The sequence below is a fragment of the Taurulus bubalis genome (genome assembly GCF_910589615.1).
Source record: "Taurulus bubalis genome assembly, chromosome: 8".
NCBI lineage: Eukaryota > Metazoa > Chordata > Actinopteri > Perciformes > Cottidae > Taurulus > Taurulus bubalis.
The window spans coordinates 17,805,614-17,832,250 of record NC_136596.1 but is presented as its reverse complement, the minus strand read 5'-3'; the positions used below and the strand labels follow the sequence as shown (position 1 = coordinate 17,832,250).

General features: G+C 43.8%; 1 protein-coding gene across 1 annotated transcript in view; it reads left to right on the top strand.

The window, feature by feature from the left end:
* The window catches only part of fbrsl1 (fibrosin-like 1), a gene marked incomplete at its 5' end in the record, with an annotated part of 266,408 nt that extends 240,159 nt beyond the window's left edge, over positions 1-26,249 (top strand). The window contains 13 exons of the mRNA XM_079222167.1: positions 9,452-9,944; positions 10,803-11,062; positions 12,609-12,859; positions 16,234-16,284; positions 16,486-16,581; positions 18,073-18,141; positions 18,403-18,432; positions 18,742-18,813; positions 19,609-19,741; positions 20,509-20,586; positions 21,893-21,976; positions 22,785-23,037; positions 23,765-26,249. Coding sequence (XP_079078293.1) covers positions 9,452-9,944; positions 10,803-11,062; positions 12,609-12,859; positions 16,234-16,284; positions 16,486-16,581; positions 18,073-18,141; positions 18,403-18,432; positions 18,742-18,813; positions 19,609-19,741; positions 20,509-20,586; positions 21,893-21,976; positions 22,785-23,037; positions 23,765-25,058 — 3,164 coding nt within the window. The 3' untranslated portion in view covers positions 25,059-26,249. The remainder of the gene's footprint in view (positions 1-9,451; positions 9,945-10,802; positions 11,063-12,608; positions 12,860-16,233; positions 16,285-16,485; positions 16,582-18,072; positions 18,142-18,402; positions 18,433-18,741; positions 18,814-19,608; positions 19,742-20,508; positions 20,587-21,892; positions 21,977-22,784; positions 23,038-23,764) is intronic.
* Between the last annotated feature and the right edge of the window lie 388 nt (positions 26,250-26,637).

Sequence of the window (26,637 nt, the reverse complement as noted above, 5' to 3'; positions counted from 1 at the left end):
ACAAGTGCCATTCATGGTCCCAGTGTTTGTTAACACACATGTGGTAATTTGCTGAGACACAGGGGGCTGCATTTTGGCCATTTTAGGGAAGGTTAAAAAATAGAATATGCACAGTGTTGCCCCCTCCAATATTCAAACGGTCATCTGTTTGGCTGTTGTTTTTGGCTACCGGTGAATTCCCTGTACTGGGCCCTGGTGGCGGGGCCCCTAATGGCCTCTGACTGGCTGTAAAACCCCATTCAGCAGAGCATGAGCTCCGACCTCCTTGGCTGTTGGGTTCGTGTTGCTGTGTTGAGGGGTGAGCAGCAGGATTGGAAATTCACTGCTGTTTACTTTGGGAGGGAACGAGAGAAATTGCTCCAATGTCACAGGACCTATGGAGAGTTGTATAAAGAGCAATATTGGAAGTATTGGCCAGAGCTACACGGATATATGGTCTTGCTTGTTATTGCCCTTTTGTTAGAATTTGTGTTTTTATATTGTAGCTGTAGGACTGTGCTCTTTGTTTTTCTAAAATGCCCATAACCTAAATTAAGGCATTTTGGTTGTGTATCAATCATTATTCTTACAAAGAATGGGGTTTCAGTGTTCCAAAGTATGCTTCTTTTTTTTGTAAAATACTTAGTTGGGCTTTATTGGCACAAGGACGTCAAAATTAATCTTCTTCCGGATCAGTCCAAAACTATCAGAAGTGATATCTTCTAAAGACCACATCTGTTGAAGGCTAACACTAACAAATTACATCAAAATCATGGCTCCCTGTGTTTATGGAAAATATCTATATACGGCAATCACTAATAATACAGGTATTGACTCATCAACTGTTAAGTGCAGGGCAAATGCTGAAGTGGCCTGGGCTCCTTGTCAGCTGTGGCACACTGTATTAGTGTGCTGGGTTGGCGTAGCACTAAACTAATCCGGGTAGCAGGTGCCACTGGAGCCAAGGTAGAGTGGACATGTATTTCAGGGAGGATGAGCCATCTGGGTCTTGATACTTTATGGTGCTTAAAACACACTCTCAAGTGTGACACTCCCAGCACTTACCTTTTAGCTGCACACAATAATCTAAGCGCTGGCCACTAAAGGGAGAGAGAGAAGGCTTTCAGGAGAATTTACAGGGTTTGATGTGGTGTGGAGTCTACGCTTCGACACGGATTTATGAAACAGTCAGACACACTTGGCAGTTTGATTTTGATTCCTCTAACTCTTTCAGTGTTGTTTTGTCATCTGCAGTCTGAAATATGTCACGCAGAAAGAAAAGTGTGTTGTTTTTTTTTTGCTTGTGTGCCAGGCTGCCTTGCTCGACACTTCTAGGGCCTTGTGTTGTCTTGTTTTTGTTTTTTTCCTGGTGTAGTCTGTTTCATCTCGCAAGCGATTTGGCTCGTTGTTGAGTCCAATTTCGCTCCTGTTTCACTGTGCAGCCTCTCCTCACAGATATACTCACATTCACACATTTCCCCAAACTGACACGCCACCTTCACACACCAAACAAGTCAATTCTTCACTTGTCGCAGTCGAAACGCCACAGTTAAATGCAGGCAGCTCATAGCAGCCCTGAAAACGTGTCGGCTGTTGTTAATGTTCCTTCTCCACTACAGCTCCAGGAGGCTAGACCCAAAGTCTCCTCTTTTTGTATGTGTGGCTAGGACTTAGAGACGGTGGGTTTAGGTTAGCAGCAGCCCCACAGGTCAGGATACAGGCCCCGTCTCCTATTAGTTTACCTGACACAACTCCCTGACCGCTACTCTCTCTTCCTTCTCCCCTTATTAACTAACCTCTTCCTCCCCCAGTCTGGGTCACTTTATCCCTCTTTCTCAAGAATGATGAATGGGGTGTGAGGAAGGACAGCAAATGTTGGTGAAACCTGATATATCCTCCAATTGTCACTCTTGTCCTGCCATGGTGGAGAACATGGTGGTTGGGGGAGAGCGGCAAGAGATTTTCGTGTGTGTGTGTGTGTGTGTGTGTGTGTGTGTGTGTGTGTGTGTGTGTGTGTGTGTGTGTGTGTGTGTGTGTGTGTGTGTGTGTGTGACTAAGCTCTGTATGAGAGCTGTTTCAAACATATCCATCTCGGTCCTCGAAGCGTGTCATCAGCCGTGACGTGTAAAATAACAACAATTTAGAATGCAAGAAGTCTACTTTCAAATATCGCAAGCTCAGTTTGTAGCTCAGCATGTAGCTCATAAGAAATGCAGGTCTTTTGGCATGTGGCCATTAGCAGGGGAAAATGGCAGCTCTAGTCTTGTCTTCAACAGCTGCTTCGTCTCCATCTGTAAGCCTAATTACCCAACAGCACCCCAGGAGCAGCTCAGCAGCAGGATCCTCCTATAGAAGAGGCATTCATTACATCAGTGTGTCTATACCGGACAGTGTGTTTCCCTGAGGCCCGCAGATATGTGAAACTTAATCCCAAGCACTTTAATGCACACTGGGGTGCTATCTTTGGACAAATAGTCCACTAAGATCTTACCCTTTTCCATTCACCCTCCCTGTGGGGAAAATTTCACTTACTCTCAAGATGATTTCAAGATACTCTACAATATGCTACTCAGTATATAAAGTAGTACAATCAAAATATTTCAGTAGTTTTAGTTGTTTTTTATTTATAGGTTTTATAGTCAAACAATGTTTTTAATATGCATGCATTTAAAGTGTATATCAACAAAATGATGAGTTGATAAATCAGTTGATTTGATTGATAAAGATTGATTATATTTTTTCAATCAATTGTAAGTCATTTATGAGTAAACAATCCTGAAAACATTTGCTGGTTCTACATTCGCAATTGTGAGAAGTTGCCACTGGACTGGACCAGGATTATGATGGGCATTTATCACTCTTTTTGATATTTGAAATATATATATATATATATATATATATATATATATATATATATATATATATATATATATATATATATATATATATATATATATATATATATATAGTGTGTGTCTGTGGGGGGTGGGGTATTTATATTATTTGTAAGTCCCAATGCAATTCCTATGGCATGTTGGGATGCACAATGTAATCTTTTGAATGACTAAGAACCCTGAGCCTTGATCAGCAGCCCCGGCCTGAAATAACAAGCTACTTCAACACGTAAACATGACAAGAAGAAATGGATTGGGGGTTGATTGATGATCTAGTTCTCTGGCAATTGTTCATAAAGAGGTATTTGTTTTTAGCCGTTGCCACCTATAGAATTCCACCACTAGGAAAAGACAGCTGCCTCAGCATTCTTGGCTGTCAGAGGATATTATTTGATATCATGAAAATGGCTGCTGTATTTGCAGGAAGCAGATGAGTAGCTCAGGCAACATCTTAGTCTAAAACACAGTTTGTAATACTTACTCCGACAAACCCGTCTCTACAAAAACACTTGAGGAAATCTGATATGTTGGCAAAGATGTTTGTTCTGCCACTTTCAGGGCATTAAATTGCAACGGCTGCATATGTCAAAACAGTGAATGAGGTATGGCGAATGGTTAGGAGCTGTCAACTTCCAATTGTTGCTTTGCTTTCTGAGCGAGGAGTGAAAATGGAGATGGAGGAGGAGGAAAAGAAAAAACATGCAGGCTCTTTCAACCCACTGTCATGCCACTTAGGATTTGTTGAAGGATTTTCACCCAGCCATTTCCCTTCCATTGAGAAGTAATCAGTGCGGCACTGAAAGATAATATTATATCCACTTAGAAGCATGTGGGCTCCATGCATGTTCATACATGAAATGAGGATGGAAAGCATTGCTTGTGTTTACATTGCTTAGTACTCACTCCCTTCATTTCTGCTTAAACTTGGCGCTTCCTGGCAAAAGGATCCTTGTCTTTGTGTATCTTAAATCTCGTTCTTTCTCCTTCTCTCTTTCTTTCCTTCCATTCTCCGTGGATTGTGAGCCAGTTGGTGGACTAATAGAGAATGCTTTCCTGTGGGGCACCAAAGTGATAATGTTCAGGCGTTATGCAAGCTTAAGTAAAGCTGACACGCTGCTCCAGAACTACAGCCCACACTGCGATCCACAGCAGCCCATGGAGAGACTCTGAAAAGGTCTTAAAGGTATGGGAGACGCAGGGAGGCTGCCACTGTCCTCCCACTGCTCTGCTGTGATGTGGGAAGCAGGAGTTAAGTCTTTTATTAGAAGTGGCAGGCGTTGTCTCCAGTCACCTCGATAATTGCAGCACCACATCCACTGTTGTAATCAATTGAGACAGCTGCTGCTGCGGCGTTCAAGTCCATCAGGCAGGCGTGTCATGCTAATTAATGAAATGATAAGGGGAGTGCTTGCAGCATTTCACAAATAACGCCTGAAGGCTCCCCTTCTTTTCAACATAAAATTAATTCTTAAAGTTCAGTTCTCCCCTCCCTTTCCTTGCCCGTTGGTTGTCTGTCCCCAGCGGCCTTAGGGTATGAATGGTGACCAGGGTCGGTGATGGGTCAGTGACAGTGAAAGGGGTCAAATTCCTGACTGGCAGGGTGGGCCGTGTCGGAGGAGCCATTAGACTTGAGCTTTTCTATCCAAAGATCCAAGATGTCCACCCTTTTATTTAGGAGAGCCCAGTGGCACTGACCTTAGATGACCCAGCTGTGTTCATGCAGGCTGAGTCTGATGGCAGTCGCAGAGCACATGAGCTCTGCTAGAAGCAGCTCTGCAGGGGATGGGCCCCGATGAAGATTCAGAGAGAAGAACAGTGACTTGTGAGTGTGGAGGCGTCTTGCTTTTCAGCAGCACATTTATAGCCATGGGTTAATGATGGTTTCACAATGCTTTTAGAGGACCACAGGACCTTATATGACACAGTCAATATTTAGAGCTCTGTCATTCTCTCTCTCTTTCGCTCTCTCTCTTTTGCTCTCTCTCTTTCTCTCTCTCTCTCTCTCTCTCTCTCTCTCTCTCTCTCTCTCTCTCTCTCTCTCTTCCTTTCCAATTTAAAGATGTGCTTGATGTTATTTGCCTCTCTTTCACAACACTGGTACGGGTGCCATGAGAGGTGAATGTGTGCATATGTGTCCTGCACCATATGGCTGGTGTTTGAATTGGGATCCAATATGCACAGGAAAAACTGATTCATCCCACAGCTTGAGCTGCCAGCTCTCTAAAATGAACATTAGGTTCTCAATTTATGCTTGGGCTTTGACTGTAAACGTGTTGCAGCTTAACACCCATCCCCATTCTGCTGCCATCCACTCCTTTTGTCAGCTGCGGCAAAGAGACAGAGGGAAATAATTGAAACGTGCCAGCTGTCCCCACTCTTTAGCTATCTTGGCCAGTGTTTTCCTCGTCCACTCCTCCATTAACATCTCTGAGTGATTTGCAAAAACGTCGCCTTGGCTCCCCTCGTTACCAGCTTGGAGATGCTCGAGGCAGATTAAATAGTGTGAGGGAAAGCAAGCCATTGCAAATTTCTCCTATGATTTTATTATTAGCACAATGATTCAACACTGCCCAGCCCTTCTGTTCCTCTCATACAAAATAATTTTGTTGAAATCACCCCACCTTTTTTTTTTTTTTTTATGACAGAATACCTCACAGCAATGAAGTGTTGATTGGCAAGACTGCGGTTTCCTGCCTTCTGCCAGTATCTGTTATAGCCATCTTCCACAGTCACTCACTCGTGAGCTAAGCCTTGGCTCTGTGCAGATTCCTTGTCTAGAGAGGTACAAAAACCAAATCATTGTGAGCTCAACCGTCAAAAGCAGCAGAATATTCTGTCAACCAGAGCCAGCGGGAGACGGATCAAGTCAGCTTGCATTCTCACATACCTTCTGCATCCTCCAACGTCTTTCAGCAGATATGCAGCTTTATTTAAATATCTGTCTGTTCACGTCCTTATGTTATCAGCGCCTTGACTGTTTATGCCTTAGCAAAGCCACGAAGAGAGTGAACCGCAGTGTTTGCCTACTATATGAGAACACCCAGTGGCCTAAAGCTTCTCTTAGCCCCCGACCCCCGTTGTTATAAAAGGAATTTGCATACCCTCGTATTTAATCTGAAAAAGCTTTTTGCATACAGGTTCTATTTTCCTGGCTGTTGTGTATACTGGCATCGTGGCATGGTGAGCAGGTAATTTATGTAACACACGTATTTGCATTCACAGCATAAGTTGGCTGAGGGTTGTAGTTGGAGGCCGAATGAGAATCTTCCTTCAGGCCCTTGTCTCATTCATGAGGTCAAAGGGCCCATTTGCAGGTAGCCAGGTGTGTATTTGAAATAAAGTGGTTAAAGAAAACATTTTCAAGTGAATGCTTGTGAAAGGCGACAGTTTTGCAACTCAAAGTATTTGAGAAACGAGGGATGTAGTGCTGTCCTGTAATGGCTTCTGCATTGTGTTCTTGACATGGCTTGTGTCAACAGACCATGCCTTAGAGGGATATCCTGGTCACAGCGAGGAACCCTGTTATCCTTCATTGAAGTCTGATGATGACACCCAACCTAGTCCAGCTCAAGGCCAGACTGGTCCAAGCCATTTAAAGCTAGGCCATCTGGCTGCATAAAGGCCACATAGGACCAGATCGGTGCCAGCTCTCCAGATGTTCCACTGGGACAAACCGGGTCAGAAGTGAAGGATATTGTAGGCAGGAACAGCTGTGTAGCGACACTATTCAGCCCAGAATAGTGCTGGATACATCAGTCATGACCAGCGATTCCCGTTGGCCTGTTGTCCGTCTGCTACCGTAGTCCCTGTGTCCCTCCTTTCTCCGCCACTCCAACCCCCAACCCTATATCACTGCAAACTCAGGCACGTGTGCACAGTGCAAGGCCCAATTCCCCTGAGTAAGCAGTGCCACAGGAACAACTATAAAAAGATCAATACTGTGATGAGATGTCATCTGGTGAGCAGACCTGCCAACACCCCCCTGGGAATGTCCCAGTCCCCCTGGTGCACTAACCCAGCTAACGGGAAAGTGGGAGGGGGGCCACCCCCCAGCAGCGGGCTGCCCTCCAACCTGCCTGACTCACTCACACCATCTGCTCAGGTTTGCGGGGCAGGCCTTCAGGACAGCACGTTTTTTGTACAGACACTCGTATGGCATTTGTTTCACATGGCTGCCTGTGGCTTGCCTACTGTTTTCCTCAGTATGTGATTGCAGGAATAGGGAAGTGTGTTCCATATCCTAAGGAAAAGAAGATCAAAACAAATGCTGAATTTGGCAGTTGCTTGAGACTCCAGTTGACAGTTGTGCGGATTTGTGGCGAGGGGACAGTGTTTGTTGCTACATATATCCCTTCGGTGACATGTGTCAGAGGCATTCCTGTCATCTTGTTAACACTGCGTATTAGGTTGCAGTCAAAATGGCTGCCGCTGCAACAAAACGGTGCAAAAGCAATCTATAAGTATACACAGTCACAATATTTTCTACCATCAATTTTACTACCACTAGTCTTGAGAGCCTGAGCTGCTGAAGAAGCTGCAGTTTAATGGGCTATCACACGATTACGCTGCATTTATATAGAACAGGAATATATCCCAGACTGTTGCAAAGAAGTCATTAAAATGATTTCTCCCATGTACATGGTCAGATTGTTCTCGCTTTGTGCTGCCCTTCTATGACACGAAGATGTTGGGGTGTGTGTAATATGCCCACACTGAAAAAAATAATTTTTTGTCTTCTGTTGTGCATGTGTGTGTCTATCTATGCTTGCAGAGTGATTTTAATGAGCGACGGGTCGGTCCGGGCTGATACTTCGCTGTCTCCATTAGAGCCCATTAGAATCATCGTTACGATGGCTGTGTCTCTGGCTTCCCTGCATTAGTATTAGAAACCCCTTTCCTAGTGGTTGTAGTGAGACTTCCTTCAGTATCACTCGCATTGTGTCTGGGAGAACAGGTTGCCACGGCAACATCACCCAACGGCGACATTTTGACTGGATATTTGCTTCATAGCCCGTTTGTCTGTCTGTGCCCGTCTCCCTGTCTCTGCCTTTAGTCTTGCTCTTTCTCTCGCTTGCAGGGACGAGAGCCTGACAGTTTAATCCAAGCCCCAGACCCATATAAATCTGGAGGTCTATATACGCCTGGACCCCAGAATTCATTTGAAAATCGTGACACCTTAGCCAGCCCCAGTTCTCCTATAAAACGCAAAGAGCAAGGGAGGGGGGTGCTTAACAAATAAAAAAATAAAAGCTCTGCCCTGCCTTTTTATTGGTCTTTTTATGGGTGTTAGGATCCTTGAAAGATTAAGCAGGCTGTTAATAAGGACTGGATATTCCATTAGTGGGCTGCATGTAGAGTTCTCACTGGCTTGACAGCAGCTCCCGGCTCTTCTCATTTTTTGTTACCGTCGAGAGTGCCCATGGAGCTTTTTTAATTGAGGCACTAGTAAGCCTTCTGACTGAAGTACTGCTGCATCTTGGCTGTAGATTAGAGCTGCTTAGAGAGTCTCATCTCCACCAGGCTGTATTCTCTCGTCCTCTGTCCCTATCTTTCTTTATCAGTGTGTGAACACTTTCTTTCTCAGATTTTTTTTTATGCTTGTGATATTTCTGTGCTTAAATCAAATTCCAGCACTTTGATGAGTTCGGAAGCTATGTAGTGTTGTAGCTATTGTAGTTGTAGCACTAGTTATCATCTGCTCAAACTCAATTTCTTTCTGGCCAATTTTGCTTTTATTTGAACTCGTAGAGGATAATGCATTTTCTTTTTCATTAAGAATCATAAGTGCTTTGAGATTTTATGTATGTAAAAGGTGTCGAGATACTGCATTTTCTGCCACTTTAATTTTCCTGCTACAATAGCATATAATTACAGTCATTAAATTGCAACAGCCTAAGTATGAAAAGTCGTTGTTTAGTGAAATGCTGATTATAAAAGCTTCTTGTCTGTCGAAAAGACTCCTGATGAATGGTAAAGACAAAGTGGTCGGGTTCAGAGTGCTTTGCTGTGGTTTCCTAAATCCCCTGAAAGATCAGGGAAGGGGGTAGAAAGGCGTAGTGGCAGAAAGGCCACGATCTCTCCTCGCAGCACAATTGAAACATAATTATTTCATGCCAGATTGTGTGCTCAGCAAAGCCTTGAATAGGGGCCGACATTTAACTTTAATTAGCTGTGATTTATTCATACTGACTCGATCGCAGGAAGAAATTGGATCATCTGATTATAGTCAAGCATGAAAATGACCTGATTAAACACTTAATGGAACCTAGGGAGAAGAGAACAAGAGGAACCTTGGGTTGAAGACATTTGGACAGCATTATATAGAAATAAATAGTTTTACTTATCATTGATCATGTATATTTTCTCAATGCACACAGTAGCAAACGGCTATCCTTGTTTATCTGTTATCTGATTTCGGCATCAGAAACAGGGGGATGGGCCCTGATGGAGTTTCAGAGAGAAGAATTGTAGCTTCACATCAGACATAGCCAATACATAATTGACACCATCAGATGAACTTTGTCAGATTGGAGTTTACAAATGTTCTTCTTACATTTTGCTGTTTCATGTCTTCTCAGGTGTGCCAACGAATGACTGTCCAGAGTCCAAGACTTGTAGCTCAGCCAAAGTATCAGGGCTCCAGCGCAGCCAGGAGCAGAGCAACAGTGAGGTGCCCTTCACGCCTCCTGTGCCCAGCCCCACCCCAGCTTCGGCGCCTACGGGCTCCCCCGCCCCCGCTGCGGCGGCGGCCCCCCCAGATCCCCCTAGGTCGTGCCTCCCTACCCCGCCTCCTCTCAGTGTCAAGAAGGAGCACCACCCTCCGCCCCCTGTCCCCACCCCTCCCCTGTTGAGGGCGCCCCCCCACCCCCACCCCCAGCCTCACCCCCACCCCCACACTCACGCTCACCCCCACCCTCACGCTCACACTTACCCTCACGCTCACCCTCACCCTCCTCACCCACACTTGCACCAGGAGGCACGTGTTCTTCCGCCCCTACAGCACCACACACGGCCAGTAATCAGCCATCAGGGGCATCACCCGCTGCAGTACAACAGCCTCCACGACATCAGGTACGTTGTTACATGGATACGTGTTGTTACAGTTATAGAGACGTACAAGATAAGAGGCATTTGTGCTTGATTCAAAATGTAAACCAGCCAACAAAAAATCAGCAGCATTTTTAAACCTCAGTTAGTCAGCTGAAATATGTCTGTGTAAGATCACTAGAAATCTCAGTAGGGCCCTATCCTGATCTCCACACTCAAAGACTCATGGACTTTGATGCACATTTAGAGGACAGCACCTGGGTGTTCAGCCTGGAATATTACATCTACACAAAAACATTAGGGATTAAAGGTGGTGCATAAAAACACATGAAGGCAGAGGCATGCAAGCAGAGACTATATTACATAGTTGGTTTATGTATGAACCATTTATTTTCATTAAAGCCGTTTTGACAAAAACAAGTAAATAGATTATTTGACAAAGTCTTATCTCGTGAGGCAAAAGCATGCAAGACGTGCAAATCAGGGAGTAAAAAATATAAAGTAAATACCTACAATTTCACATAACATGATATGTAATAGACATGGTAAGGTGATATGTCGCTGCAAAGTGCTGTCCCGTTTGTTTTTACACCATTTCATCCCTTACAGTCTCTCATACTCAACCTTATAATGAGTGACATCAGATAAGTCCCCGAGGATTCAAGGTTTTAGGTTTTAGGAGGGAAATTGGGATTGGGCCAATGAAATGATGTATCCAGGAAGCTGTGTTCACTTTGACTGTTTCACCTTTTTATACATCATCAGGGTGTTAGATCAAAGGCACTGCCATTCTTCTTTATTTAGTTCCTGTCAGTCTAGTGGGGCAATAAATAAACAATTAGTATAATGTATTTTTTTCCTTTGTCTCCCTTAAATCTTTAGCCACAGCAGCAGTCCATTGGGTCTTCCCAAACAGCACTTGCCCCCATCCCCTCACCACCACATCAGCGGGCTCCCATCTTCCGCCCCCGCCTTACCTCTATCTATAGCTAATCTCTCTACCTCGCACTATTCCTCCCTACGGAGCCCGGCCCATCGCCATCCGGCCATGTTTGCAACCCCAGCCACACTGCCGCCACCACCGACCTTACCGACCAACAGTTTAGTAGTGCCTGGGCACCCCGCCGGCACCCCCTACCCAGGTAAAGCCACGCATCTCACATGGTTGGTAGAAGTAGGTAGCTTCACTGCAGACACAAAGCATACAGTGTACTTTTTAGTAAAAAAAATAAATAACAAAGAGCTACAAACATTGGTGGTATCTATTGTAGCAATTTCTATCATTTCTTTATCAGAGTTGTCCCTATTATAGAAATGTCAGATTTTCTGTAAAGATCTAAAGCTTTTTCATAACAAATTTTACTGCATCTTTGAATATTGGTGTGTAATAGTTTGCATATACACTCTGAACACAGGCTGTGTAACAGTTCCTATAGTGACGTGGCCACTTTATATTCCAGGGTGTGTTTTAGTTCAGTTGTACTGAACTTGACTGCACAGCTCGACTGTACTTATATTAGAATTGAAAAGAAAAGAAAAAGTCTTAACTTATGCATAGAATGCTACAGTACCAATGTATATTAATTTGAGAACTAGTCTTCAACCCGTATTAATGAGTTGATTACAAAATGAATGCTCATATATGATTGGCTGATCTGGTAAGTGCTCATTTATTATATTTCTTTACTTATTTATCCTTTGATTCTGTAAAACAGTTTATTCAAACTCTAATAATATAATCATAATAATAATATCATTTGTAGGTTTATTTCCTCCTTTGCTGATTTTATAAAATAATGTAACTGAGCTATTACAGTGACAGTGATACCTAAAGGATACGGTAAAGGAAAACAAATCAGAACAAAGCAATCAAAGCAATAGTCACATGCTTTAACGTGTGCCCTTAATTTAGTAGAGAACATCATACTTCAGTTTCTTTATAACAGGTTTATATTTTTAGAAGTGACTGATAGAGGGATGAGGTCATCGTTCGAAGTTTTGGAGGCTCAACTTTTAAATGTCAGCTAGAAACAGGGCAATGCTTACAGGTGGAGACATCATCATCTGAAAAGCAGCACATTAACAGTCACGTGTTGACAAAATGGTTCACTTAGTCAGTAATCTAATGCAACCTCAAAAACCAGCATGCCTACAGCATGTGATTCGTAACAAATTTGAAAATATAGTCAACTTCCCCAAAACAAGCTTTTTCCTGCTGCAATAGAAGGAAACTAATGTATCCTGCGATGATGGTATCTCCAAAATATTAAATAAATATGCCAGTTGTGCATTAACCTTCTGATAGAGGGCAAGAGTGTGTGTGTTTTCTGCTGGGATGACTCTTGGTTCTCTCTTGTCTTTAGATACCAGCCTGTTGATATCATTCAACCAACCAATCATGTATTGCCAGCCTCATTCGGGGATTCTGATTGGCACATTGTCACAGGCAACTCTCTTACCGCCACAAATGAGTCCCCACGTAGAAAACCCTCACAGCATGAGCTGGAGAAACAGAGAATGCCAGGTGACTATTTTCTTTTCTCTTCTACTCTTGTTGTGAAGACTGACTGGGCGCCTGTGCCTTTTTTTTTCTTGCCCCCCCCACCCCCCCTTCCCTTCCCTTCCCTCCCCCACCCCCACCCTTATTATTTTATTTTTTGGGGTTTTCCTCGCTCTCCTTTCTTACAGAGCATGACCGCCTGAGGCAAGAGCTGAACAACCGCTTCCTGGTTCAGAGTTCAGAGCGGGGCCGGGGGCCGTCCGCCTCACCACTGGCCCCCGCTTCGCTCCTGAGGGCCGAGTTTCACCAACACCAGCACATGCACCAGCACCAACACACCCACCAGCACACCTTTACGCCCTTCCCCGCCAGTCTGCCCCCGGCCGCCATCCTCACCCCGCCCACCGCACCCCCCATGGTGCGTAACCAAGCCAGAAATGTGAGGATAAGTAAAAAAAGAAAAAGAATAAGAAAAGCTCCCGTAAATTCCAAACCCACCTGTCACCCCTCTCAATCTCTTTTTCAATCAATTCCTCCCTTTTTTTTCACCAAATATGTCCCGTAGCTGTAGAAACCCCTCCCTTAAAAAAAAAATTTTTATACTGATTCAGCTGGAATTTTGCTTTTTGCTTTTTGATTTCTGCATACTGCTGACGTCTCACGGCTGATGAGAATCTGGGAGCATCACATCTTCTCTACTTTAAACAGGACAAATGATGCAGATGTAGCCCACTGGCTTCCACTTTCTTTAACATACACACACGCACACTTGCACATCTTCTAGCTCGTCTACATACGGGTTAGCTGCTGCTCAGGTTGGTCAAACGCAACCAAGCACATACATACTTTAATTATTTGCAACTTCTTCATCCATGATGGCATTATATTAAAAACTGTACGTTCATAGATTACAGCACTTTTTATAGTGGCTATATTCTGACTCATGGCATGTCTGCCAAACCACTGTTACAAAATTGTATTTAAATGAGTCACCTCATTTAAACGTTGACATAGATTTTGCAGTTCAGTGTTTGCCAAGGATCAAAAAGGGGTATTGCCTGAAGGCAGGCTTTTCAAATGTTTGCATATGGATGTGTTTTAAATTGTTTTGAATGTTTTCATTTGCTTACTCCCACAAGGAGCAACAAAGGCGCAGTCAAACAGATCTGTGTGTTTGTGTGAATGCATTCCTGCAGACTTGTATATTTGTGTGAAAGTTCCTTGCCACGTATTCAAAGCCTTTGCAGTTGATCAAATGACCTCACTGCGGATGAAGAGGGGGGGGGGGGGGGGGTGACATCATTGCAAAACTATTTTGATAATGTTTGTAATTGCTTCCATGCTTTGACTGCCATCAAGTCTGGGAGGAAGCGGAGGGGGGTCAAATAATGGCAGCTCTCAGATTAGTACAGGGGAAAAAGGTTATGACTGTTCATCCATCATTTTAAATGCACAGCAATCTCTGACAGCCGATTCAGACAGACCTCCATTTGTAGCTTTTTGGCATTAGTGTAATAGATCTAATCCATCATGTCATGACCCCTGATTAAGAGCCTGTGGTCCCATTAAGGCCCCCCTGCAAGATTACCCCCATCCTGTTCATTAGAAATCAAAGCTCTGGTATTTATGGAACAGTCTCAGATAAGTATAGAGACCGTTTAGACCGTTCTTCAGCCAACACACATGCACGGTATCTGGTCTGCTGCTCATTCCTTACTTGGTTATATACATTACACAGTCCTCTATTTGAAGATGAAAAGCCAATTTTCTTCCTCTCACTAATGCTGGTATTATGTAGCACATGATGTACATACCTCCCCTCCCCCATTTCTCGTTGTGTTAGTACAATGGAATTTGAGACTGCCATTAATGTCTTCTGCTGTTTTTTCCTTTTAATTGAAACTGTGTTGTTACTTAACTCATGCCTTTTCCCCTCCATTCGTCTCCTCAGTAATAATGCTGTTGTTCTTCTCTCTGCTGTTTGCATAGATTGGCAGTAGTAATGAGGATGTTGTGGTTGCTTTTTTTATGTATTGTAATGAAAAGGCAAACCAAGTGTGTCCCAGTTGTGCAACTTTTTTCTCTCTCTCTCTTTATTTTCTCCTGCTCTCTAGACGTTCCATGTCATTTCAGCTATGTAACAGTGCTTGGCTAATGGCTATAATTAATGAAATTATGAAGCCTCTATTTTTGTTTATTGTTTAACACCCTCAAGCAGCTGGCTTGCCAAATGGCAGCACTGAGTGTCTTTCCTACCATGTCTCCTTGCCCCTGCCATGTCTTTGGACAAGCAATATCCTTAATTGTTCTAAGATGAAATATTAAACTTTAATTAGCCAAAGCTGTTTACTATAAAACTGTGACAGGCACCATAAATTACAAGGGCAAGTTTTTTTTTTTACTAGATCGTAAAGCGGCCAAAATCCCTCTGACAGTGTCAGACATTAAACAGGCCGCGCTTTCTGAAATGCAGAGGAGCCGTTTAATGAGCTCGGAAGCTGGCTCGGCGTTTCCTCTCAGTAGGCTGTCTGTCTTTGATTTGGGCCCATTATCGCCCACAAACAGGGCCGCCAACACCATTGCCGCCACTGCAGCCATTTTGTGTGCAGATGTGAATGGCCCTGCTTCACCAGAGGGCCCCTTTCTCCACTAGCACGCTTAGCCAACCCTACACCCGCTCCCCTCTTAACCACCCGTGTCGCTGCACACACGCACACAGAAACGCTGATTCATACCCACTCATTTTCCTGTTTTATGTAAACCCAAAACATATGCGCCTGCCAAAAGAGCTTTATGAAAACACTCGCAAAAAGTACCTGCAAATGGTTTGTGTATTTGCGCAATAGGAATAAGTTACTGTCAGTTGTAATTAGCCTGTTTCAAAATAGAGAGCCAGTATTGGCTTGCGAACAGACATATAAAGTCCCCATTCATACATTGGGCAATATTCTCCGTGTTCTCCCTCCCTCCTTCCCTCTACTGCTTCTCAGCTTACTGACTAGATTCCCATGGGTTTAGGACGTAGTTTTTTCATACAACATAGTTTTTATATGGCAAATTCCAATTGATATTTTTCTGTGAGACATAAACTCTGCCACTGAAAAGGCTTCCTCACATCAATTCAGCGTGTAAAGGCTGTGTCAGTGTCATGCTGATCTGTCTTAAATTAGCTCCTATTGCAAATATCATTGACTCGATTCAGTTTCAATCATACAAGTCAAACACACAACAGGCTCCTAAAATTCTTTCCATGATTTTATGTACAGAGAATTGGTCTGTTGGTCTAGGGGAGGGGGGTTATAAAAAAATATTTTGAAGTCTGGTTTTCTACCCAAAACAAGCTGTATGTCTTGACACACTCCCCTCCCATCTACACCATCGGATGGTTTCATAGCAGTAAAAGGCAATTTGATTCACATTTTTACAAATTTCCCAGTAAATAGAAACTACTGGTCTGCTTTTAAAATGGTCTGATTCTCCCAGCTGGACCTCCACAGCCAACCTCTGTATGCTCAATTGGAAAATCATGCAGGCTGCCTTCATCTTGGCAGTGCGCTAAAGTGGTCGTATTGTTAGTAATTTAACTGCCTCTTTGACCATGCCGTTTAAGTAAACCCGTGACCAGTGCAAGCCAGCTGCTTTACTCTGGGGCTTATTATTCTGGATCAAACCCTGCTTATTACAAGTTACAGATGTTGCTCATGTGTCTTGTTTTTGGAATGTAAAAATAATGAGACGTTATTATTAAAAAGGCTTTTACATTTTGGTCAAATATATCAGTGTGTCCTAATTATTTTCTCTTATTTATTTCAGTTCGACAAATACGCCCCCAAACTGGACAATCCCTTTATCAGACATTCAAACGTAAGTTTAATATTGTCTTTTGAAATTAAATTGGTTCTTTGCATTTGGCAAATTAAATATTCGACATATTTGAATTGAGCCGTGAGAGTATTGATTGTGTGCTGTGGTCTTTTGTGAGCATATGCTTGAGTCCTGTATTTATCTCTGTATGATTTAGTTTTGTGTCTTTTTGTATCTCCCATCCTTCTCTTTTCTCCACAGTACTTCCCGTCCTACCCCCCCACCATGCCAGGCATGCCCCCGCTGCTCCCACACTCAGGACCCTTCAGCTCGCTGCAAGGAGCCTTCCAGCCCAAGGTCAGCCACACATCCCCACCCTCAGCCCACGGTCGGCAAACATACAGAGAATTTAAGGAAGCATGGATTCAAAAGAAATCACACAAGCTTGTACACAATTTAAACACTAATTTAAAAAATATTAGCATGCCTTTACTTTTTTTTTGTCTTCATAAAAAAACATGCACATTTAGAGTCACCTTTTGTGTAAAAATCTAATACAATTCCCTATTGTATGCAAGGAGTACTTTGCATGGGTCAAAAAGGCTACACACATTCAACATCACTAAAGCAAAGAATTTAGTAAGCAGAAAATTGTTGCTGTTTTTGGTTGAAGATGATATCTGCATATGCAAATACATCAAAAATGAGATTTATATATATCCATTAAAGAAATAACAAGTAAAGACGTCTAGGCTGTCGGTCTTTGGTGAGAAAAGCAGCAGAGCTTTGTACACTGAAGATCTAAAACAGGATTGCACTAATCCTCCCCATCCTATTAAAATCCATCTATAATACTCAGGCTTGACTGGACCTGAACCAGAGTCAGAACTGTGCGAGCCGTAGCAGGCCATGCCAAAGATGAGAAAGAAATGATGTGTGTCTGTTTAGGAGAGCAATGGAGAGAAGATGCAGGGGTGGTGGGGATGCGAGGGACTGGAATAAGTGGGAGGGTGTGAGCCTGTCTGGCAAATGCCCAGCGGCTGTGACCCGGTGTAAACCAACAATCAAAGCTGGCCTAAATCCACTGGCCATATTCCCAGGGGGCTCTTTCATGGGGGGGGGGGCCTTTTGTTGAAGGCCCCTCCAGATGGTTTGAGGAACAGTCCAAAGCCCCTGCTAAGTATTCTTGGCGAGGGCTTGTGTGGGGGTCTTGGGATGTGTGTTTGTTTGTGGGGTCTGGTGACCCAGGTCACTCTGCTGGATCGCCTTATCCCTGATGTAGGAATGGATGAATAAAGCTGATCTAGGCACTTAGAGAGGAGATCGGAGAGATCAGAGTTGTGTTACTCTGGCATGGCTGAACGCCTGGAGCTTCATCACAGTTTTATCCAGTGACGTCAGACATACAGTAGCAGTCATTGAGGATTAGTGAGCTAAAGTGCTGCTGAAGGAGGATATAAAGTAAGAGTGATGCTATTATCACTAACTAGCGGATCCTCCCGTGGTTTTAAAACAGAGCGTCTTACATTTCCTTGCCCTGGACATCAACCTTGAATTGTTCTATGTCTGGAGTGAAACATATTATTTAAATAGTTATTGATATGTATTATGCAACATACCAAATACAAATGTAATAAATGGATTCCTTGTTATCCTTAAGATACTCATTATAAAATAATATGACTTCAAATAATAATTTATATAAGAATTTTATGAGGCTTAAGTGTTGTGTATACAGTAAGTAAGACATTCAGTTTCTCTTTCTCTGATCTATAAATGTTTCAACTATCGTCGATCTGGTTGATCACCATGTATCCCTTTCTTTTTGTCTCTCTCTCTCTCTGTCAGGCATCTAATTCCATTGACGTTGCGGGACGCCCTGGAGTACCTCACACACTCCTACAGAAGGATCCCCGGGTAAGCATCAGGCCGATAGCATCCCAAACCAGTCTGCTCTTCCTCTGTGTCTTTTGGTAAAAGCCAGACGTATGTACGGCCGTACATACAGTATGTGTCTCAGAGAAATGTGAATGCATTAATACAAGGTGCTTGAAAGAGGGAAAGGAAAGTCCCAGTGTGAATCGAGTGTCCGAGCACTGCGATTTGTCAGCCAGCAGAACTGCACATTTTGGCTATTTATCTTTGTTGTTGATAATGATTGTCCGTTTGTCCATACAGATAACAGATCCATTCAGGACATCTGTTAGGGTAAGTAGTTGCCCTGTCCATGTTTTGTAAAATGTTTCATCTCTCTGGCCAGGCCACAAAGTCTAAAACTGCAAATTCTTCATCAACTCCTGATCAAGAAGATTCAGGGTATTGGCTGCATTTAAGCATAGCTTTGAGGTCTCTATTGAGCTAAAGGCAGGGTTAGATTTTCTTAATCCGTTGCCTGGTTGAAAATTCTGAGGAGATCCCACTTTGTAGTTTGGCCAGAAAATCTCAATGCCAGAATCCATTTTTAGCTCCCTACAACAAAGCCAGCAGGCTAACCTCAGTTTCTCTCAAAATTTTTAGAAACCTGGCAAGTGGTGCGCAGTGCATGTCCAGATCGCATGGCAGATCTACCACCACCAGCAGAAAATGAAGGTGCGTGAGATGGATAATGATGTCTTTCAGGAATCTTGCTGTCATGTAAAACCAGATACAGTATATTGGTAATGGAATAAGTAGGGCTTATCATGTCATAGTTGGATATTTACCTGTAAAATCATCTATTATCTTGTTACTGGATTCAGAACAACCATCTGGGTGGAAAAGGCAGATTACAAAAAAAGGGACAGAATGCTGTAAAAGCTAATACCAACACAGAATCCAACAGAAATGGTGTCCCTTCTTGTTAAGCGTTCTCCAAGACTTCATCACATTCTCAGATATTATGTTAAAAGGATACACTTTCAAAGCAGACGTAAAGGCTCTGTGCATGGCTCACTCCACCTTAAGAGAAAGATCATGAACCGCCACATTTAAAGCACTCAGTAACAGAATTAGTCATTAAAGTAATAGTTGTGCTGACAATTTGAACACAAAAAATGCTTGTGTGGATATACTCCTCTCGCTGACAGAGGATGGTGTGGCCTTGCCATGGAGATCCTCTGCTAATGCCTCATGCCCAGTGGTGTCAGTCCTTCTCGGGCTTTGAACCCCCGTTACCAAGGATTTAGTGTCCCTAATCAGCTTACATATATTTGTTATTACACAGTTGGCCAGAATTGGAGACATGGAGCCATTGTTGATGTATTTGTCTTCTTCTGATCTCTCACCCAGTGTAGCCGAGGATAAATCCCTTTCACTCTGTAGTTGGAAATGTTTGGTACTGTAGTCTACCGACCTCATTTTCATTGTCTGTCTGCCTCTCCTTTTCTCTGCCTCTCTCGACTATAGCAAATGCAGCTGGATCCTCACAAACTAGACATGAATGGAAAGCTGGACCTGTTTAGTCGACCACAAGCTCCAGGAGTCTTCCCAGGGTTTCCGTACACTCATGACCTGGCACGACCGCTCTTCTCTTCCACAGGTTAGTTTGGTCTCTATGTACCCAATGCAGGGTGACAAATTATTCGAAACACTGAAATTATTCCATTTTCAAAAGTCTTCCAGCAACATTTTTGTCTTTATGCAAATTAGCATTTATATCCGCACGTCGAAATTGTTCCTTCACCACTGTAATAAAAAAGGCATCGTTTATTTTCGCTCATCTCATGTAATGTTCACTTCATTATAGGGCCTTTGTTGCAAATGTTTTGCCAGTAAAGGGAGTCAGATATGACCATGAATATGGATGACTCTCAGTTAGGTAATTGACTGATTTTCCCTGCAGTAGAGGGCAACAGAGAGGCGAACGGCCTTTGACTGGTAATTATGCAGTGGTGTGTCAGAGGCACTGCTGTAATTGGTTCTTTCATTAACAATTCATGGAATATGGCTGATGGTAACCATGTTTTGTGAAAGAGGCCAGCTTGTTGCACAGTCAGAAACTGATCTCAATAAGCAACTATAGACTCACACACTGACACGCAACAGCTGCAATGAATGCAAAATGTCAATGGCTAATTTGCTCAATGGTATTACTCAGACCATTCCAAATTCAGTTGTATATTGTCCAAGTTTCTGATGCTGTTTCAGAAAAAAATATTGTACATTTATAGTCCTGGCTAAATAGGGGTCAGGATTGTGATTGTCTTTGATGGCTAAATAATATTGGTTTGTCTCTGCATTGCTAGTTTGAATGCATAATTGTCTGATTGGATAATAATGACAGTTATATCCTCTCTGCTCTGATAGGCTCTGGTCACCCCGCTCCCTCTCCGTATGGCCACGTCCCCCACCCCAGCGGCTTCCTGCCTCCTAGCCATTTGGCAGGTAAGTGTAAGTAACCCCATGTTTAAATCTTTTTATACACTTACATCCTCTTCCTCTCCGTATCTCCCTCACTCTCCCTCTCTCTCTCTCTCTCTCTCTCTCTCTCTCTCTCTCTCTCTCTCTCTCTCTCTCTCTCTCTCTCTTTTTTCACTCATGTTTAAAACACATAACAAGCCACCAGGGTGTAATTTGAAGCCTAGATATTTCTTGTTTTGATCTCAGGTTCATTTTAGGGTTAATATGGTGTCCAGTTGGCCACAGTCCACTGTAGTCAGTTGCAGCAGTTCTTGAGCCAACTCGAGGTTCATGGTAATGAGGAGTGAAGCCATCATATAATCAGACAGTATGATTCATAACAGTCTTAAATAACTCTGTCTGGCTTCATTAAAAAGACTTTGCTAGCCTAGAATTCAGTCTCACTGGTATAAACTATACGCAGTGCAACAAAATATACACTATTTTCTATATACTTGATAAGTAATGGAAGGTAGTTAATGATGTTGGATTTATTTGTGCATTATTTATTTTTTTGCATTCATTTATTTTCCACCATTCTATCTGAGACACTGTTTTGGTTCAGAGTGGCAACTGGATTTCATGGAATAAGCCCTTGAGTCGATCAATTTTGTGCTTATGAGTACATGGTGCACTGAGCAGGAAGATTTAGCGAACAACAATTTTTCTGACCAGGGAATTCATGTGTGAGGCCGAGGAGATTTCTTCATTGTTGTCTTTTCTAATATATTAACAAGCCCCAGAGCTGAAAATCCTTAAACCCTAATCTGTTGATAAATCCTCCATTTCCTGATGGATTTTTGGTGAATTAAAATGGTACTGCAAATTATCAGTTGATGAATGTTGTTCATTGACTTCTCAGGGTAAATGTTTGTCTTATTCCTATCAATTTGGAGGCTCTAGTCTGCGTCAGTGGAGCCCATCAGACACCGATTCTTCATTTAAATCATTGTCGTCTGTCTAGCCTAATTTTGACAGCTTCTAATTCCTCTGTCCAAGCACTATTGTCTATTTTCAGGTCAGCTCCAACAACTCAAAATTAATTTCCCCACCAAGCATGTTCCTCCAATATCCCCAGCAGGGTCAGGGACACGGCACTCCAGTTAGTGGCAGTGAATCCAGCATCCAGGCGACCTGGCTACCGCAGAATTACCAGGCAGAGAGCTAGGGTGGCAGCGCTAAAAAACCAGAGCTCGCTTGTAAGAGAAAAGCCGAGTGGAACGGGTTGGTGTTGGGGTGAGCACCGCCAGCCAACCCCCCCTTTTGCTAATCCCTGTTTGGCATTTTACAGATCCTTTCAGTCGCTCCAGTTCCTATGGCGGCCTCGGCAACCTTTCAACCAGTGCCTTTGGAGGATTAGGCAACCCTTCGCTTGGTAAGCGCTGGCCCCCTCTCCTCCTCCACCGCTCCCCCTTTCAATCTGGCCACCGCGTCCAGTAACGGAACAGAGCAGGACAGCGTTAGACCACAGGGAGAGCCAGGAGGGGAGGACAAAAAATCAAGACACTTAGCTCTAGTTTCTGTGTCAAAACAGCTCTAGCTCAGGGAGGCCCAACAAGGCAGCACAACACACCACAGCAAACCTCCTCCCTGCCTCCACTTCATCCACCAACCATGTCCCCAACAGTCTGGCTTTAATCTGGCTGTGCTGCTGCCAGCAGACACTCTCAGGTCCGCTGTTTGGTGGCAATTCATCTATTAATTATTTGACAAGCCCCTTCTGCACCACCATGGAGGGCTCCCCCCTGCATCATTCTCTCTATGCCTTTCTCTCTTTCTCTATTCTCTTTATCTCTCCTATTTTTGTGTGCCAAATCGGTCACCCTGTTGTGAAAATGGATGTGATTGGAACAGACATGCTGTGGAATGCTAAGGTCTCCCTTGGCTTTTCACAGCCCTCAACACCAGAGGGCAAGTGAGTGTCCCCTGTTCATTCAGTGCAAAAAAGGAAGGGGGGGGGAGAAGCTCTTTAGCCCAAAAGCAAATGATTAGGTTTTTTTTCTTTGGTGGGGGGGAGCCATTAACCTCTACCTCTTTCAAACAGCTTCAGTGAGAGAACCTCCAGAGACAAAGACAAAAGCCGCTTTTGTTGTCAACTCTTTCTCATCTTATGTGTCCTCAAGAAGGTTTTGTGCCCAATTAACTTACAGTGGGTCCCACGTCTGTCTCCTCCTTCTCTCCAGGGTCCAACAGCATGTTTGGCACCAAAGAGGGGCCAGGAGGACTGCCCACGTTTGGCAGCCCGCACCACGACACCTGGAACAGGCTTCGACGCACCCCGCCATCTTTCCCCACCCCGCCACAGTGGCCCAAAACCGCAGACACTGAGCGAAGCAGCTCAGCCAACAGTCATGAGAGAGAACGAGAACGAGAAAGAGAGAGAGAAAAAGAGAAAAGAGACTCGTCCATCGGGAAGGAAGAGAAGGATAAAGACAGGTGAGTTTGAGCCAGATGCAACTTTTGCTTTATTATGTACTTTTAATGTATTAATTGGAGGATATTAGATATAACTGTGAAAAAAAAACTGTGTCATGACAATTCAACATTTAACCTTCTACCTCATTTCACTGCATTGCTTCAATGTCATTCCCCCATAAAGGAGACAAATGTGAAGGACATAAATTGTGAATGTTTTTATACACATAACAAAACTATCCTCATAAGCACTCAAATACATGATCACAACTCTAAAGACATGGTCCAAAAAATTATCCCTTTGCTAGCTTGTATTAGCATATATATGAGATGATTAAATTATGTTTGGATGGAAAGAAAAACACTCAAATCACCCAAATCAGCTCTGGAGAGAGAATGAAAAAAGAAAAAGTGTGACAGTTCTCCAGTCCATTAGTTGTATTCGTGGAAACTGAAATAAATGTAATTTGTGGATCCAACAAGGAAACAGACACAACTCAAACAGACAACAAGCAGCTCTGAGAAAAGTTATGTCAAAAAACAATTGTAAGGATCTCTGTGAATGATACTCTAGCTAAACGTAGGATTTACTCAAATGTAAAGAGTAGACATTATCAAAGGAGGACTCGAGCATGGTAACCTGTATTGTTTGAAAACAAATCAACGTAAATCTTCCCTAAACACAACCCAGCTCCATGATGCTTGTTTTAACTGGCACTGACTAAACAGTTGTATTATGTCATTGCAGGGACTCTGTGGATCGCAACCGTCACTCCAACCGTTCATCTCCAGCCTCTGCGCCAGGCAGCTACCAGATCAGCAGCCTGATACGCTCAAACAGCCAGAACTCGTGTGACTCGGGTCGACATCACAGTGGCAGTGTAGATCGGGTCCGTGAGGCGGAGAAGGAGCTGCTGGAGCGCCACAGGGAGTCTTCCACGCTGGGTGACGTGAAAGTGAAGGAGAGCCGTTCACCTGGAAAGGAGATGCTGGAGAGGAGATCCTCAGAAGACTCCATCAAACCCGCTCAACGTTCTCCTTCCCCATACTCCAAGGCAGTGATCAATGAGCAGGGCATGAAAATGGCTGGTGGGCCCCCGCCGTCACTCAAGGACAACGAGAAAAAAGAGCCCTCACCTACAGAGCTCCTCCACAAGGTGAAAAATGACATGAAGATTAAGGAGGAGAGGAAGGAGGAGCAGGAGGTCATGGTGGTAAGTTCGGAGCCTGCTCCCCAACCACCAGCCCAAGCTCTCCCTGCTCAAATCAGCCAGCCTATAAACCCGCACCACCACCACCCACCTTTGTCCCACCAGCACCCTCTTCCACGTGGCAGTGACATTCCAGCACCTGGCATGCATGGTGTACCCATGGGACACTCTCTGCCCCTTTCAATGAGTGCCATGCCCCAGATGGGAAGCCTGAATGTGCTAGACCGGGCGCGCATGGCTCCCTTCATGGGAGTGAGCCCTCTGGCAGGAAGAGAGCGCCTGCCCCACCCGTCCTTCCCTTGGGACCCACTTAGAGAGGCCTACCGCAGCCTGGACCTGCAGCGGCGCATGGACTTCCAGCTCAGGGCCGAGCAAGGACATCGCTTCCCCAGTGTGTATGATCAGGAACGAGCCTACCGCGAAAGGGAGGCTCATGACTACTCTCACCACGAGCACCTGTTAGAGGTGCGCAGGGAACACGAGAGGATGAGACAGCAGGTGGAGGAGCGAGAGCGCCTCCACCTGAGGGAGGAGCTGGACAGAGCACGCCTCCATCAACTGCACCAGTCCCCCATGGAGGGCCATCTACCCCACATGGCCCCCTTTATGCCACACCTAGGTGGCATGCCCTACCATAGACTCAGCCCCTCCACAGGACACAACGGCCCTCTGAACAGAACACCACCGACTGCTGCACTCAGTGCGCCCCCGCCCCTTGTACCAGCTGGCAGTGCCAGGCCGGCCTCCCCCAGGAGGACTACCCCGCTCACCACGCAGGACCCACGGGACTACTCCCCATCTCGCAACCCCAAAGAGGTAGAGGCTCGGTAGCTCCTTAGAAGAGTGCACAAAGTCTTACTAGACGCACTCCACTCAAGCTCCACTCTCCTTATCCGAAATCTTCTTGTGAACAAAATGCACTGCTCTTAACCAGATTTGAGCAAAACTTCCTAAGGGAAAGGGTATGATTGTACAAAGTAAAGGTGTGTAAGGCTGATTAAGCACATGCCATGACTTTATTTTTAGTGGACTGGAGGTTGAAAAATGTCGGTCAAGAGAACATAAATATGTGTATGTTTATATCCGACTTAAATATTTGATAATTATTAATATATTAATCAAATACCTTTTTTTCAGCTCTGTTCAAAAAGAAAGGTCCTGAAATGAGTTTGTACATTTCCTATCCATGTTCCATGTATAGATATCATTTCTATGAATTTTATGTATTTTGTGCATTAGTCATGCCTTCTCCAATATTTATCCCAGTTGATTGTGAGACATATCCATTATGACCCACTGTAAAGACTGGATTTGGTTTCAACCTTTAGTAATTTAACCTCATGGTACCAGGATATCCTCAATGATGACAATGTACAATGTTACATTACCAATTTGTTTTGTTCATTTGTTTTGCCTTTGAGATATGCAGATAAATATATATTATGAGGTCTTTGTTCAGTCTCTGTAAAGAAAACTCATGTAAATAACTTGTTGATATTCCTTTGCTGCAAAATTACAGTGTAAATTTATTAGTCTTTTTAACCATTTCTAGAAAAATGAAATGAAATGAAACTTGGGGAATCACTTCCCTGTTGAACATCATGGCAACACACATGCCTGGCCAATGGATGAGAAGTATGACGAGAGGGTGTTGTAGGGGGGCCTAGAAGGATCATCTGCAATCTATGCAAAGCAGCACACAGCACCCTAATGAAGAAATCACCCGGAGGGAGCAGACAATACTGGCGATACGGAAAGATACTTGGATTAACACTTGTTTATAAATAATGATGGAATTATTAAAAGACTTCCAAGTCAAAAACTGGACCAGCCCCAGACAGAAAAGAAGGACACTTTTTAGTGGGTGGCAAAAGGACTTTCTCTGTCAACCTTGTGGTGTTGTGCAGTTGTTTTTCTTAGACTCTTGTATACAAAACAAGTAGAGTTTTAGGCGTGCAAAAAAATGAAAATGAACATTCTTGGTTTAAAATGTACGGAATAAAGTTTGGACCTAATGTCATACATTTGTTGCTTGTCTTTCATCATGGCACCCATTGTCAGTGCTGACTGTAAGTACTGAATTTGTCTGTGAGCCAAACTTACTGAGTGGAATGTTGATGTTGGGTTGATAGTTTTGCCAATAATGCTTGTTCCTCAGTTTTCAGAATTTTGAGTATTTGCTCAGCTCATATCAAGCTATCAATTTGTCATCGTAAAGGCAACAGACCTGGCAGACAGAGTAGCCTATGCCATGAGATCATTTGACCATAATCTGTCATACATGGGCTGCAGAGCTCTTCGGAGGGGATCGATGAGATTGGGCCGAGGCAATACAGGGAGGGACTAATAGGACATTGATTTTGTATAAAAGCAGGTTTTGAGTGTTTGTGTTGCAGGTAACCGGTATTGA